Below are 14694 nucleotides of genomic sequence, written 5' to 3' on the forward strand. Positions count from 1 at the left end.
CGCGCTGTGCTGAAGCCCCCCGGCTCAGGGCTCCGAACCGGCCGTCCTCTGAGGATCCTGTCCGAGCTGAAGCGCGGGCTGCGCCTCGCCTGGCGGTGTGAGAACCGCTGAGGAGCGAGGCTGAGCCGCGTGGAGCTGGGACCTTCACTCGTTCCCTTAAGCATAACAGCGGTTTGGTCGCTCTGAAAGCGTTACCTGTTGGTTCGCAGCCGTGTCACTCTAGCACGAGAATGAACTGTGCTGTCAGAGCTGTAGGATCCTATCGGGGAGAGATCCGCAAGTTAAAAGGAAGTGTCATAAGGTTTCCAGTAGCTCAAAGTTACTGCAACTTCTTTCCCCCTCCCCCCAACTATTTCTCCCTGTCTCTAGGGGTTACTATTTCTGTCCCTTGAAGGTGCTGTATTCTTTAACGCTATTTAATTGCTAACTTAACGCTAGTTGTATTATAATAATAGCGTTCTTGAATGATCAGCTTTTAGTGATGTTTCTTGTTGATTGATGTGTGCTTTCAGAGGACTATGGGAGTATGCTGCTTGCAGAAGCTTTACTGGAAGAATGCTTGAAGGAAAACTTTGCCAAACTGAAGGACTCTGTTCCGCTGACAGAGAAGAATGAGCCGAAACTGAGTGAGGCTAAGCAGCATCTGACCAATGTCTTAATCAGAGGAAAACTGCGAGTGAGTGGGCTCTGTCATCGTAATTCCTGTTAATCTGGTACTTTTCTCATGCACTTGTTAGCCTGATAGGAAGGACATTGCCTTATCATGTCCCTCTGTGTACCATGTTGTATTTATATGTATTACTGATGTACTGGTAATTCAGTGCCCCTTTGCAGTGTCTTCTGTTGGATGTAGTGAATCCAAACAAATGATGTGCTGCAAATATATACTGTTTATTTTTGATGAGAAATAGGTAGAGCTCTCTGCAGTGTTGGGACGTGGCCACAGAACAGTGTTGCTGGCTTAGCCTGTCTGCTGCACCTTCTGCTGCTCACGGGCTGAGGGAACATGTGCAGCTCCTGATGGATGTGAGACCTGCTGTGAGCAGCTGCTGGGTGTCTGAAGTAGTGCAGGTCCAGGATTACAGCCTGGCATTTCTCTCAGCCTCTGCCAGAGAAGATAGGTGAAGTTATGCCTCAGATTTAATTCGTGATCTGGGTACATGGTTTGTAGCTGCACATAAGCTAAGCTGCAGAGCTTTAGGAGAGTTTCAAGATTAATGATTGCTGGCATCCTTGGACACACTGTTGTAAAAATAGCTTAAGAAGTCTATGAATTACAACAGTCTGAAGTTCTAGACTTGTATTACTTTTAGTTCTGAAACCTATGGGTTAGTTATCCTGGAAGAGTGTGTTATACTTGGGTTGCTTGCTGTGGCACACATGCTCAGTGTTTTTTTTTCCCAGGGGTATTCCTCATTAACTTCTTGAAAGTCAGTGTAATTAGAAAATAGAAGGATAGGGGAAGAAGCGTAATGCATCCAGCTCTATAATTCAACTCCAGTAATGGATGGAACCACTGAATTGTCTCAGGTCTTAGTGTTAGGTTTGGCTTCAGGAATTGCAATTACTGTGTCTTTCTTAGTGATGACTTAGCTACTGATTTGAGATTGGGCCTGTGTTGATTGAGTGCATTGAAAAAAGGAGGCAAAGAGTTAGGAATCGCTTCATGCTTTCTGAAGCACAAGAAGGGTCTGAACATTAGTATTTTACTGAGATTATTTTTTTCTTCATCAGTTTGTATGGATATTTTCAATCCTTAGGAAACCAGTCAAATCTTAAAAATGGTAGATGCCTTCTTTTTTTCTACCTTGAGAAAGTTTGGGAGCTTTCCTGCTCTTTAATTAAAGGTATGGAAGAGAAGATAGTAGTTGACTAAACAACACTTTCTCCCTAGTTTCAATGCAGGGGATTTATGTGTACGTGGCTCGTTCTGACACTGGTAAGCTTTTATGTATTAGCAGAGGCTGGTGAATGAATAGAATAGGATCAGCTACTTCAGAGTAGTTCCTTGACCTTTGTGGTTTGCTTCTCTCACAAGCTTATCCCAAAAATCACTAGATGCTTAAATCCTTCTTATTCCAACCTGTGTAGTTGAGAAAGTTAAGAATAAAGCATTCTTAATTTGCTCAGTTTGTTCTCAAATGCCTCATTTGTGCTACCTGGTATTTTACCATGTATTCATTCTTTTCTTTCCCCCACTTCCTTTTCAGCCGAAGTATATGACAGAAACTATGCTGATCCTTGGAAAGCTTCATTATGTAGAGGGATCCTACAGAGATGCCATCAGCATGTATGCAAAAGCAGGAATTGATGACCTCTCAACAAAAGACGAACCTTTGTACATGCTGCGTCTGGTGGCTGAAGCCTTTGTTATTAAAGGTAAAGGATCACGTGTGTGTATTTGAAGTGTGCTGTTGAGGTTGAAATTACATTTCCAAGATTGGAATAGAATTAGGGCGGTGCTGTACCTTTAGAAAATCCTACTGGCTGTGGTCTGTGTAGTTTAATTTTAAAGGCATTATGGATGGAGTCTTAGTCCATGGTTTTTAAAACTGGCTAACTTGCAAAGAAAAGCTTGACATTGGAAATAGTGTAGTAACTATTGGCTGTGAATCAGCAACACACCTATGCTTGTGTTTTTGGGAAAATCTAAATCAACCATTCAGCTTAATTGGGGCCTATGTTTTCTTTTAAAGTTCATCCACTTGTAAATGTTAATGGTTTCTGTGGAAATAAATGAGGACATTGTTACCAAGTTTTAAACTCTGGACTAATGCAGTATGTGCTTTCAAATCAAATCATGTTTTTGCAATGTATATCACACGGTGTCAGACCTATTGTATGAAGAGGAGTCTCCTTCCCTTTTTATTTCTATGAATGTTGCACTGAGAGATCTTAATCAAAACTGCCTCTGATAGTGAAAGTGTATTTCAGTTTTGAGTGGGTGAAAGGAAGGCTCTAGTTGGTTATTGATTTGGGGTGGGGGGAAGATCAGTAGCCTTCTCCTTCATTTGCTTTCAGTTTCTTTATAAATGTTGCTCAAGTACTGCTACCTATCTACTGCTTTCTACTCTTTTCAGCATGTCCACCAGCTAATTAGGTGAATGAGAACTCTGTGATGATCAGATACCTTCAACTGGTATGTAAAAGAGTGATGCCAAATCAACCCAACATGCTATTTGACTGGGCTGCTAGTATTGCTGATAATAATTTGGGTGTTCCATGAACTCACACATTCATTCTCCTTTTTTGGTGTTTTTTTTTTTTAAACCTGTTTTTGCTGCCTTGCTTGCTTTGGTTATGTTTGCTGTGGCACTGGTTGAATCTGCTTTGTTAATAAGCTTTTGTGGAGTAGGACTAATTTATCTGTAACTTGTACTAATGCTTGCATGGTACAGAAGAGTGAGTGACTACTAGTCCATTTATTGTAGGGTTTTCTGTTTGTATCACTAGTCAGTCTCAAAAAAACACTCAGCCTTTCTGGGTATTGGATAAGGTCTTTGGTGGGATGAGAATATAACAAGGTATGTGTAAATGCTGACAAAATGACATTGCTCCTGGAAGACTTCTGTGGTAGATGATGACCACACTGCCTTATGAAGATGCAGAAGGTGGTAGTGTTTAGCTCAGAGGATCAGGCTTTAATTTTTTTTCAACAGCTTAGTGTGGAATACAAATATTTTCTTGCACCTGTGTGTGTTTATAAACCATAAGGTGCTCCCACTATTGCAAAGTTATCTCTTTGCAGTCCTGTTTCACAGCATTTATTCTCCATAATGATTACTTCCAGATTAGCCAGAATATCATGGGTATATAGTAAGTCACTTGATATTCTACCAAAGCTTTTGACCAAAAAGTCCAGCAGAATGGAGCTTGCCCAGCTAGCTTTGAAGAAAATGCTCACTCCTAGGATCATAGTTTCTGTTTTTGATGTGATTGACATACCAGTTTTACAGAAGCAGGTGTTAGAAACTTGCACAGGAAACTGTGACAACAGCAGTGTGGATTTAAATTTTTTTTTTTCAAAATGTGTCTGCCCAAGCTACAGCTGCAGGACGAGTAGCAGAACATGAATTTGAACTACTTAAAATTTACTTAAATGTTAGTATAAGGACTCTTTTGATTTCCTTTTTTTTTTTTTTATTTGGTGTTTGTGTAGAAATTCTGTTGATCCATAATGCCTTTGGTTGAATTACTGTTAGCTTATACAAGCTGAAACCTTCTCTAAAGTCACTCTTGAGCATCACTGATAAAATTTCTGCAGGGATCATTAATGCAACAATCCAAAAAAGCCAGAATCCTATCTTTATTTTCTCTTTATTTCAGGAACTTCAATTCCCTGCTTAATTTTTTCATTCTGATCTTTCATAATGGGAGGAAGGGGCCAGAATACCCATGTTCACCCAATAACACACCAGGGCTTGTTAGTACTTAATATAAACATGAAACCATCTTGTTTTTTGTGTACGTAGTACTGTTCTCAAGGATAGTGCAGGAAGGGTCACAAGAAAAAAGTCAAATCAGAGGCATTCATACTTCTCCATTGTAATGTTGGAGACAAACTAAAACACAGTGAGAAAGAAGATCTGTGCAAATCCAGTATGGGATAGAAATGAAACATGAGACAGTAAAACTGAGGTTGCTTTCTTAGAGCACCTTTTGAATTCCATAATACTGAAGGCTGAATGGTGAGCTAAATCTGAGTGGTAGCAGGTGGTAGGTTGATGTTATGGTAAGAAGAGATACAAATTGCCCTACTAATTGAGCTGTAGAAGTTGAAGAGCAGGAAAAATTTTCTTGCTTGCCTTGCTCTGTTGGCTTCCACCCAAAATGAGTTCACGCATGAAATCCTGAAATTGTTTATGAGTACTAGGATTTGAGCTACTGACAAATTACAAGATAAATATCAGAAGTTAAGATTCTTTCAGTATCTAAGCTGATGGCTTCTGCTTCTCCTGTTCCCAAATCCCTGCACTGATGGGCGAGGAGTAGCGCGTCATAGTCCTGTGGGCTCTGAGTGGAGCACTAACAACAGTTTGATTCTTAACAATGACTGTTAACCTCTGTTGTGAGTTAATGGGTGGTGGGACTGTACGTGTCTCTCTCTTTCCTCCTCATCTTCAGTGAGGTTAATTCCACCTTAAAACCTCTACTTGGTTCACAGTATGGCAGGTAATTGCTGATGCAAGCAGTTACGAGAAACCATATTGAGTAATAAAACTTGCTTGTCTATTGCTGCTTATTCTTTTGGGATGCACTGTGGCTTTGTTACTTGTGTTGCCCATTTGAGACATGCAGGCAGAACTACAAAACTGCACATGTGAATGTAAGTCCGTTGGCTTGCCTTCCCTCTGGCAGCACTTGCTGCAGAAACTCTGCAGTGATCCCTGTCTGCTCCCAGTGGATGGATCTCTCTACTATGGTAGAATTGGTCACAACCTAACCCTTTTCAAAGTAAAGTGTATCTCTAGTCAGGACTTAAGTTCACCTAAAATCCCTATTTGTGGAATAGCTGTGTCTAAATAAATTAGTTTTTGTAGTTGTCTGAGGGTTATACGTTCCTATATTTTTGTGTTTGGAGGTTTTCATTCCCTAGGTCATATCACTGATCTCTGCAGAAATGTGAATAGAGTAATTTCTTGCCTGATGATATTGCTGCTTCTGCTATTTCACTTTTTACAGTGAGTGTCATTGAAATAAATTTTATGTAGATGAGTGAAGTTCATTAAGCTGGTTGAACAGATAGGAAGTTGGAGTTGTGGAGAACTGAAGTAAGTTGCTTTCTGTCATGCTGTGAGTCAGTGGCAAAACTGAAAAAAGGAAGTAGGAAAAAGATCTCCTATGGCTAACTTGTCTGTTGACTCAATCATTTAATGTAGTGTCAGAGCCATTTTAAGCTATTCTAGAGTAGGTTTTGCGTATATATTTAAAAATACGAAAAAGATGTAATGTGAATTGCGTACTTGTGCTGGTTTTTTGTTCTTTTTAAATGCTTTTTGGATTAGTCCCAATGGAAATGTGCTCTCTCCTCTTTTGTTGCCTAAATACTTGGTGTGAGTGCAGGGAGGTGGTGCACTGAGAGGTCTGAAGCCTCTTTTGTTTGGGAGCTGCATGGTGCCCAGCCTTTCTTGCAGCCCATTGCCAACCTGAGTCATAAAGGCGTGGGGAGAACTTAATTGGCATATTAATTGGCATGGGCCCTGGGCTCTGTCATGACTGGCCGTTCTTTAGACTTCTACGGCACTTCTGATGGGAATGTGCAGTGCCAGAGCTGCTGTGGGGTGAGTCACTCCATAGGGAGGAGCTCCTCGCATCCAGCAGATCTGCTGCCAGGCCACCAATGGACTTCCTATCTGAATCTCTGCATGCAAATCAGTGGTGAAATAAGAATGCAAATGGTTTGTAGCTGCTTTCCTGGGAAGTAGGGCTTTAACGGTCCCACTACATCTTTGTCTCCCTCTGTCCATCCTTCAGTAATTTTTGTGTCCTTACTGCTAATTTCAGCTCAGTGTGGGAGATCAGGTCTGAATGTCCGTACAGTCAGAAGCTGGCAGTGCTGAGCTGACTCATGGCCTCCTCAGTTGGTGCCTGATGCCGATGGAGTGAAGGCCTGGTTCAGTGGCGGCTGGAAGGAAGCTGTGGGGGAGGCTAAGGAATGCTGAGGTGAATCTCTACTATGTTGATTTCTAAAGGCTTGAGGTATTTGAAAACCTTAGAAAGGAGCCCCGTTGTTTCAAAAAGTTTCAATATGGAGCTCAGCGTTTTTGAATCTCAGAAAAAAACATGTGGAAGAGATCATTAAATGTTGTGACTGTGAGAAACCTTGGGGAGTTTGTATTTTGTTACAAGTCAACCACAAATCACATGTGTAAGAATTTCTTTTAGTCCCGTGGCTTGGAACATTCTGTATTTTGTCCTATACCCTACTTTAGTCATTTGAAGGTGTTTCAAGAGCAGTAATGTGACACTTCTGAAGAACCATAAGGTCACGATACCAATGCTTCTAGACTGAGCTATGCAGATGCTTCAAGCCAGCCACTGTTCTTTGGAGCTTTCCCAAGAGCTGTGAATTAGACTGATGTAGCAGAGCTCTGAGTCCAGCATGGGAGGGCTTTTCCGGAATTTAAAAATCCATCCAGGATTCTGGGTTTAGATCAGCTCTATGGGTTTTCAGAGTTCTGTGTTTGTTTAGTCGTATTTGGGACTTGTCTCACATTTTCATGTTTCTTGTAAGGTTGTGTCTTTTAAAACTTCCAAGGTGAGGTCAGTGTTGCTTGAAAGGATATTTTTCTGCTCTCTCTCCATGTAAAATCTCAATCTTGGATCTGTAAAACTGGAAGTGATTGCTTGCAGGTCATAGTAGTGCTGTGGATGGAAAATGGTGGAGAAACAAATCTTTTAAGAAATAATAAAAAGAAAGATAGAACTTTTAGTCAGGTAATTTGAAAACTATGCACTTGGCTTTAGCATGATTTTTAGATGGACTAGTTTGTGCCTCATTTTTTTTTAATCATCTATTTTAAACTTCCTCTTTGTTTCTTCATCTAATTCTTGCAGTATTTCTTGTTGGCTTGAGAAGCTATTAAAAATACGAGTTTGCATCTGCTAAACATAGCTGTGGTATTATCATTATTTTTCTTTCTACCTAATCAGAAGGTACTTCACCTATTTGTTCGTATGCTTCAGGGAAGTCCTTTACATTTGCGTATCATTATTTTTTTAATACTGTTTTCTACAGCATGACTAATTCTCTAGGTGAAACTTGTATTCAGCTGTATTTGTTTGGAAACTACAATAAAATGTTCATTTAAAAATGTCTTTATTGCAAAGCTAAGTAATGATAAATCTACTTTTCTTGCTCATTAAATAGTTTGATTAAGAAAATATTTTCAGTTAAATGAATTTCACTTGAAACAGAGTTTTAACTCAATGCTTGTATAGAGTTAGAAGTGGTAGACTTTTGGTGATGAGTGCATTTTTTTTTTTTAATACATAGATTAAAAGTGGAAAGTAAGCTTTCCCACCTGGTTTTATTTAATCAAAGCTGTATTGATTCTTCAGCTTTGAAAAGCTGTTCATTAGATTAAACAAATGGAGTGAGATAAAAGGAAGAAAGAGAGAAGGGGGTTGTGTTGCTTTTTTTCCTTTGCTTCATGGAAGAGAGCCTTTATTTTCAAGACTAATTTCAGCACTTCATCAAATTCTAACTTCAGTTTGTTTTCTTTTTTTACTTAATGCTGCCCACCGCATGTTGCAAAGATAAATTTTGTTCAAATAATTAAATAGTGCATATTATGGGCTTAACTCAAACAGTCATACTTCTAAGGAGAGTCCTTCCAAAACCTGAATTTCCAGTGGTGTGGCATTTCTATGTACTTGGTCTTTGTTGAATGAGATGGCAATACCCAACTATTGAGTGTGATGGAACAGTGACTGAAGTAATTTCAAGAACCAGCAGTTTAAACACTTGCAAGTGCAGATAAATTGAGTTTAGATTATTATGTTAGATTATGACTCTGCAAAACTGCTAGCATGTCTATTTTGTTATCCTCCTTTCAAAGTGAAATCACACTTCCAATTTCTTCTTGCTAGAAACATGTTTCGTCCAGGTAACAGTTTACAAACATTGCAGGCTAATTGTCTACTTTCTCAGTTTGCCCTTTTTTCTGAGGACATAAGAGCTTGCAAGTCGCATTCTCCTTTCCCAGACTAGCATTTAGAATGCTATTCTGACTGTTTGACAAAAAACCCTACCACCACCACATCTATCCTTATGACTATGTGTATTTTTGTGCTTGGTATCGTTCCATTGTCTGATCATAAGAGTTCAAGTTGTCCAAGAAAAACTTTTCTGTAGTGCCTGAGATTCCTACATACACTCTTTTTTGCTGTGTAAGGATATGACTTGTCTTGACAAGTGAGACAAATGTAGAAGAGGATTACTGGAAGGGTGATGACACTTTTCCATGTTCAGATAAATCATTTTCCTTGTCCTTTCTGGGCAGTAATAAGGGAAAGTAAAAGCATGTTGTAATTGCCTGTGTCAAGATAAAGATGATCCATTCCTGCATTACTGTTTAGTAGCCCTATGACTGTAAGGAAGACTTACAGTTCTGGTACAAAGGGAGAATCCAGCTCTTCCTCTGTCCTTCCACCACTGCCTCTCACCTTATGTACATCCTGCCTGCATTGCTGCTTCTGGCTGACTGGGGAGCATCTTGCTGTAATGTACCCATAGAGCAAAAATGGGTGATAGGCTGTAAAGGGTAGGGAAAATCCTGAGGTGAATTCCCTCCCTACTTAGACCAATTCATTTCTATATCAATATGGCACAATTGTCAGCATGGCCTGCTTACTGTAGGCTTTTACTTGAGGGATTCTCAACATTTTCTACTCTAATCCAGTTCAGACCAGGAGGACTGTTACCTGAACATGTTCTGACTTAGCTGGGACCCCCATTCACTGCTCTGGAACCTGCCAGCCTTGCAGATGGCATTGCTGGCTAATGCAAGAACGTGTGGTGCAGTCTGACACTGAGAACTGCCTAACTGAGAATAAGGCATTTTGTATGCGGAACTTGTTTGCACTTTTGCTTAACAAAAACTGTCTATTTTAAATGCTGATGCACATCAGAGAAAGAGACTTTGTTCTGTACCTCATGTATGCTTCAAAGTGCTACTGCCTACAATTATGTCAACTAGACAGGGAGCATGTAGTTTATTTGTGCTGACATCAGGGTAGCTGTCTGATAGGCAAAAGCTCTGTTTTGTAGATGCAGGTGCTTTGTTAAGTTGTAATCCCTTTTTTTTTCTCTTCTGCTCCAAAAGTAAGTTGCAGAATCACAGAATGGCCTGGGTTGGAAGGGACCTCAAGGATCCTGAGTCTCCAACGCCCCTGCAATAGGTGGGGCCACCAACCTCCCCATTTAATACTAGACCAGGCTACCTAAGGCCCCATCCAACTTAGCCTTGAACACCCCCAGGAACATACTGAAGTGTATTCTGGTTCAGTGACTGCAGTTTTACACAAGAACTTTCTCACTGGTGCCGCTACCTGGCAGTGATGCAGTGACAGCCCAAACAGTACATCCCAATGCTAGATCATTAGTTCAACCACTCTCTGTTGTGCCCCATCCACTTGGCTTTTCTACTTCTCCACTTCTGCCTGCTGTATTTAGACTAGAGACAAATGTAATTCTTCATCTGTGAAAGTATGTGGATAATGTTGACCAATTCAGCAAGTTGTGAGAGAATGCTCCTCTCACTTGTTTGCTGTTGTCCAGCAGTGCTATCTCCTTCACTGCAGTTGGATGTATCATAGAATGGAGGTATTCTGGTACAAACCAGGGACGTACGAATGCTCCATTGGGATTCAGAAAGAAAATACGTAGGTTGCTCTGAAAGTAATGCCTTTTGTTTTTGTGGAAACTGGAACAGATACATAGGGCACAGTAGCACTGCCTGCTACAGCAAATTCTCAGCTGCAAAGTGCTATTTTTCAGTGTAGTTGCCACTATTAGATACTCATTTTTCCAGCAATAAACAAGAGTCTATGGAAATCTGCACCCATGAAGGTGATCCAGTGTTTCACAGCTGCTATGATGGCATCATTGAGGCAGTGAGTGGCGCATTTAAGCAGTGTGCTCACATTTCCTGTTTAGTCTCCATAAAGCTTCAGCAAGTTTTGATGAATGGCAGTGAGTGCCGTTTTTCTGCCTGGAGGAATTCAGAGACACCTTTGCTTCATCTGTACTTCCATGTCAGATGCAATTGCATGAGACTGCCCTTCTGCTGCCATCTGACATACAGCAACAACATGTAGTGGAACACTGGCAGGAATGTTCAATCTCTACTGCCTATTACTAACACCTGCCTCTGATGTCACGGGCATCATATAATAGAGGCATTAGTTTTGGAGCAGCCTTTGTACCTTGGAGATTTCCATCAAGATGATGTGGATTGCTGATAATGCACACAGAAGTGAGCAATAAGAAAATGGTGGAGCTGACACTTCTCTTAGCATGAGCCTTTCATTAGTCACATTCTGCAGTCCTTGCTTTTACCTTTGTAATTAGGTCACACCAGTGATGTTTGAAGTCCAGCAACATTCAATTCAGTAATTAAAAAACTTAACTGAATCTCGCAATAAATTTTTAGTAGCTTCTTTTGGGGTTTCTTTCTCAATAGCAAAAAAGTCAAACCGCATACTGTTGTGGGAGCACTTGTTCTTCCTGCTGTGGTAAATGGCTGAAATGATACATGAAAGACAATGTGGTCACAAGCTAAAATGTATTCCTTTGTTAGCAAATAAATACTTTGCTTGGGATTTGAAGGAAGAAGTGTTACAAACAAACCACTGAAAGAAAAACACTGGAGAATATACTGTAAGGCGTGAATGATTTCCTTAATAAAAACAAAGTTTCTGAAAAAAGCATGCAGGTGTAACAACTTTCGGAGCCACTGCTTTGCAATTAATGAAAAAGTGGTGGTTTCTAGTGTAAGGCTGCAGAAGTGGCATCACAAGAAATTTGTTATTGGTTGTAGGTAAGATTTTGTAGAGAGAAGAGAAACCAAGAAGTGCACAGAGTGATCCAGGGTGTTATCAGTTTGGTAGTTCTGTAAACACGAAACAACACAAAACCTTTGAACAGTAGAATTATTACAGTACTTTGTGATGCAGAGGAAAGTGAGCAGAAGCATCTTTCACACACAAGCTTGCCGGTTTTCTTGTGGCAAAGTGCTTAAAAGAGCTGTTGAACTTAAAAATGTTTAACAAAAAGATGAGCGCTCCAAATTTGCTCACCTTTTCTGTGATGACAGATGGCTGTCAGTAGTGTGCTGCCTAGCAGGTGTTTAGAAAAAGCAAAAACCCACCATATTTTGTCTGTCCATTCAAGGTAGAGATGATGTTTTAATGATGAGGAAGCTACTGAAACTGTTTTTACAGCATATGTTTCGATTGTTATCTGATTGTTATTTTTTGTTGTAGTTGCTCAATATGCTACCTACATAAACTCTTACCTGTACATAAATTTCTAGTCCATTTAAAAATTGTCCAAATAATGACTTTTGTGGGTTTTGAACCCATTTGTTGTTAACGTTGTTTATGACCAACAGATAACAGGAAGAGGGAAATATACTAAATACTTAGTATATTAATATCTAAATATATATATCTATATCTAAATATATCTATCTATATGTCTAAATATATAGAGGTGAATTTAAAATTGAAAGAAGTTTAGTCGGTGCAGCCTATGGTGCACTACTTCCCTTTGGGTCTGTATGCCTTTGTCAGCTATGGCAGCCATTAAAACTGAGTATGAAATTAAACCCAAGAACTGGACCTTTCAATCACTGTATCAGTGTAAACCAAAGATTTTTTTGCCAAAAAAAGCTCAGAACCACAATCCATCACATGGCTCTCTCTAAAAAATATAATTCCTGTTTTTCTAATGACACAAAAAATATTTTTTACTGTTAATGAAATTGAAAAGCATTTTTAATTTTTCTTTATCTCATTCTTCAAATTATATTTTAGTAGGTTTTATAGCATGCACATTATATTAGTTTAGAAGTCTGTATATTATTTATAAATGTACTTATTGGAAATGCTTGCTCAGTAGAATAAGGATGTGTGATCAAAAAGATGGAGACTGCTTTGTTGTCGTTTAAAGTCCAGGTTCAAAGATCTGCTGCGAAGCTGTAGAGCAACCAGCCTGCAGGCGTGCAGCAAGCAACCTGCATGCTCAGGAAAACAGATGTCCTTGGATTGAGGTGGCTGACTTCTGTGTTGCAGGGAGGTGTGCAGAGCCGATGTGGAACCGGTCAGGGGGAGGTGACTGAGGTGGCTTCTCAGAGCGGTGCTTGCCACCCCCTGGCTACACGTGTGCTCAATCAGGAAGTTTTCCTGGTTTTAGAGATCAGCTAGAGCTGTAGGTGCAAGTCTAAGCAGATAATGTTCTCCTTTGCATAATGAGCGTAACAGTGTTAGGATTAGGTTATTGCATCTAAAAGTTGGATGTCTGAAAGTAGGTGTTGAATTCTGCTTTGGTGCAGCTAAGCAGCCTTGCAGAGGCAATTTCCCTGTTTCATTTTCCATGCTGAGGATGAAAAGGTCTTCGGAGGGTTTCAGCTGAGGTCACTGGAGTTTTCTGCACTCGCTGTAAGATGCAAGGCTTTTGTGTGGCAGTAATTTGAAGCAATAGCACAAGAAGCTTGTGCAGGATTCTTGCAAAACAAAACCTCTTTCCTCCTTCTTCCCTTTCACAAAATGCAATATAAATGAATGGACGTATTTAAAATCCAGGGCTTCTAGGCCTTTCTTGCTCCACTTCTGTTTGCATTGCAATAAGATGCAATTAAACTGATAGGTCAGTTGCTGGGAGGATGAGTGTCGAGACCCCTGGTGTGAATTATTTAAGCTGCTGTCAGTTGTGGCAGAAATAATATGAAACACTGGGTCTTGCTTATGTCAAGCCAGTCCAGACAGCTTCTTTGTCTTGTGGAAGTTTGGGCTTTTTGCTTTCCAAGACACCATAATGTGATTGCTTGGTTGAGAGCTGTGCTCTGAAGTTGGCCGCTTGGCTGGCAGAGTGGGGCAGGATGGCCATAATACCAATTCTACAAGGGTTTGGTCGTGCCTTTTAATTCTGCTGTCTTTGAAAAAGTGTTTAGCGCACCTCTGAACTTTAGTTCATGTGTGTGTATGTGTTTCAGGACTGGTCTTGTTTTGGTGTGGGCTGACTTGCTAGAACTGTGCTGAAGTGGCTGCAGGTGCCCAGCAGAAGACATCCTGTGCTGGAAGGGCTGTGGGACTGAGGGTGTGCAGCTGCTGTGCTGTGGTTCACACCCTGGCTTACTTGGGACAAATTATTTATGTTCCTGTAGTAACACCATTGCGTGTCCTCAGCTTAGCAGCTCACTGGCTTCTGGCCAGGGTAGCCTGTCTGTGCGGCTGTGAGCACAGGTATGCCTTGAGTTACAGGCTGGAACTGATGCTTTTGGCAGAGTTGTAAGTCCACCCTAAGCTCTTTTTTGAGTTCCTATCAATGTGCTTGACACAGACATAATACCAAGCCACATAGAAGCCTGCGTTAGAATGAAAATGATGAGAACTCTGAGTAGACTGATATATCCCTCCTAGTTAGTAGGAGTAATGCTGCTATGTGAGGAACTAGTTTATGAATTGGAAGAAGCAAGATACCTTAGCCTGCTCTTCTCCCTAGCAGCTGTGCAGTCTCCGTCTATTCACAGAGGCTTAAAGACGTGCCTGGGTAAAGCCCTGATGAGGCTGTGCTGACCGTTCTTCAAGCAGCAAGTTGAACTGTAAACCTCCCAGGGCCCCATCCAACCTGAATTTTGCTGTGATCTCTGTTGCTGAGAATAAGCCCTTATGTCTGTTTGCACATGTGTTTTCCAGTTCTTTTAATAGCATCACTTCAGAGCATTGGAACCACGTGACGTGTTTTCTTCCTTGGGAAGAACTGGATGAGATGAAGCTGGAAATAAACCTTCCTAAGATGTCCCCACTCAGGTTTTCATGAATGAAAGCAGTGCATTTCAACTCTAGGAAGGAATTTCTTCACTCTGTGACAACTCTTATATGCCTTATGGTGTGTTTCTTTTCTGGCATAAATGCAAATTAGCTTTAGAATGGCAGAAGAACAAGTAAAAATTAGACAGAGAAGGAGCC

At 40.6% G+C, this 14694-nt stretch overlaps 1 protein-coding gene across 5 annotated transcripts in view; it reads left to right on the forward strand.

Annotated features, from left to right (window-relative positions):
* TTC7A (tetratricopeptide repeat domain 7A) overlaps positions 1 to 14694 on the forward strand; it is a 163581-nt gene that overhangs the window by 575 nt on the left and 148312 nt on the right. For 4 of the 5 annotated variants that reach the window (XM_090135176.1, XM_090135177.1, XM_031594530.2 and 1 more), the window contains exons 2-3: positions 513 to 676; positions 2211 to 2379. In XM_090135176.1, the coding sequence (XP_089991302.1) occupies positions 527 to 676; positions 2211 to 2379 (319 nt within the window). In that variant the 5' untranslated portion in view covers positions 513 to 526. Of the gene's footprint in view, positions 1 to 512; positions 677 to 2210; positions 2380 to 3082; positions 3140 to 14694 lie in introns of those variants that run through there. The other variant, XM_031594538.2, reaches the window with a different exon arrangement.

Source organism: Phasianus colchicus, chromosome 2, assembly GCF_987193195.1.
Source record: "Phasianus colchicus chromosome 2, bPhaCol1.hap1.1, whole genome shotgun sequence".
In the NCBI taxonomy this organism is placed as follows: Eukaryota; Metazoa; Chordata; class Aves; order Galliformes; family Phasianidae; genus Phasianus; species Phasianus colchicus.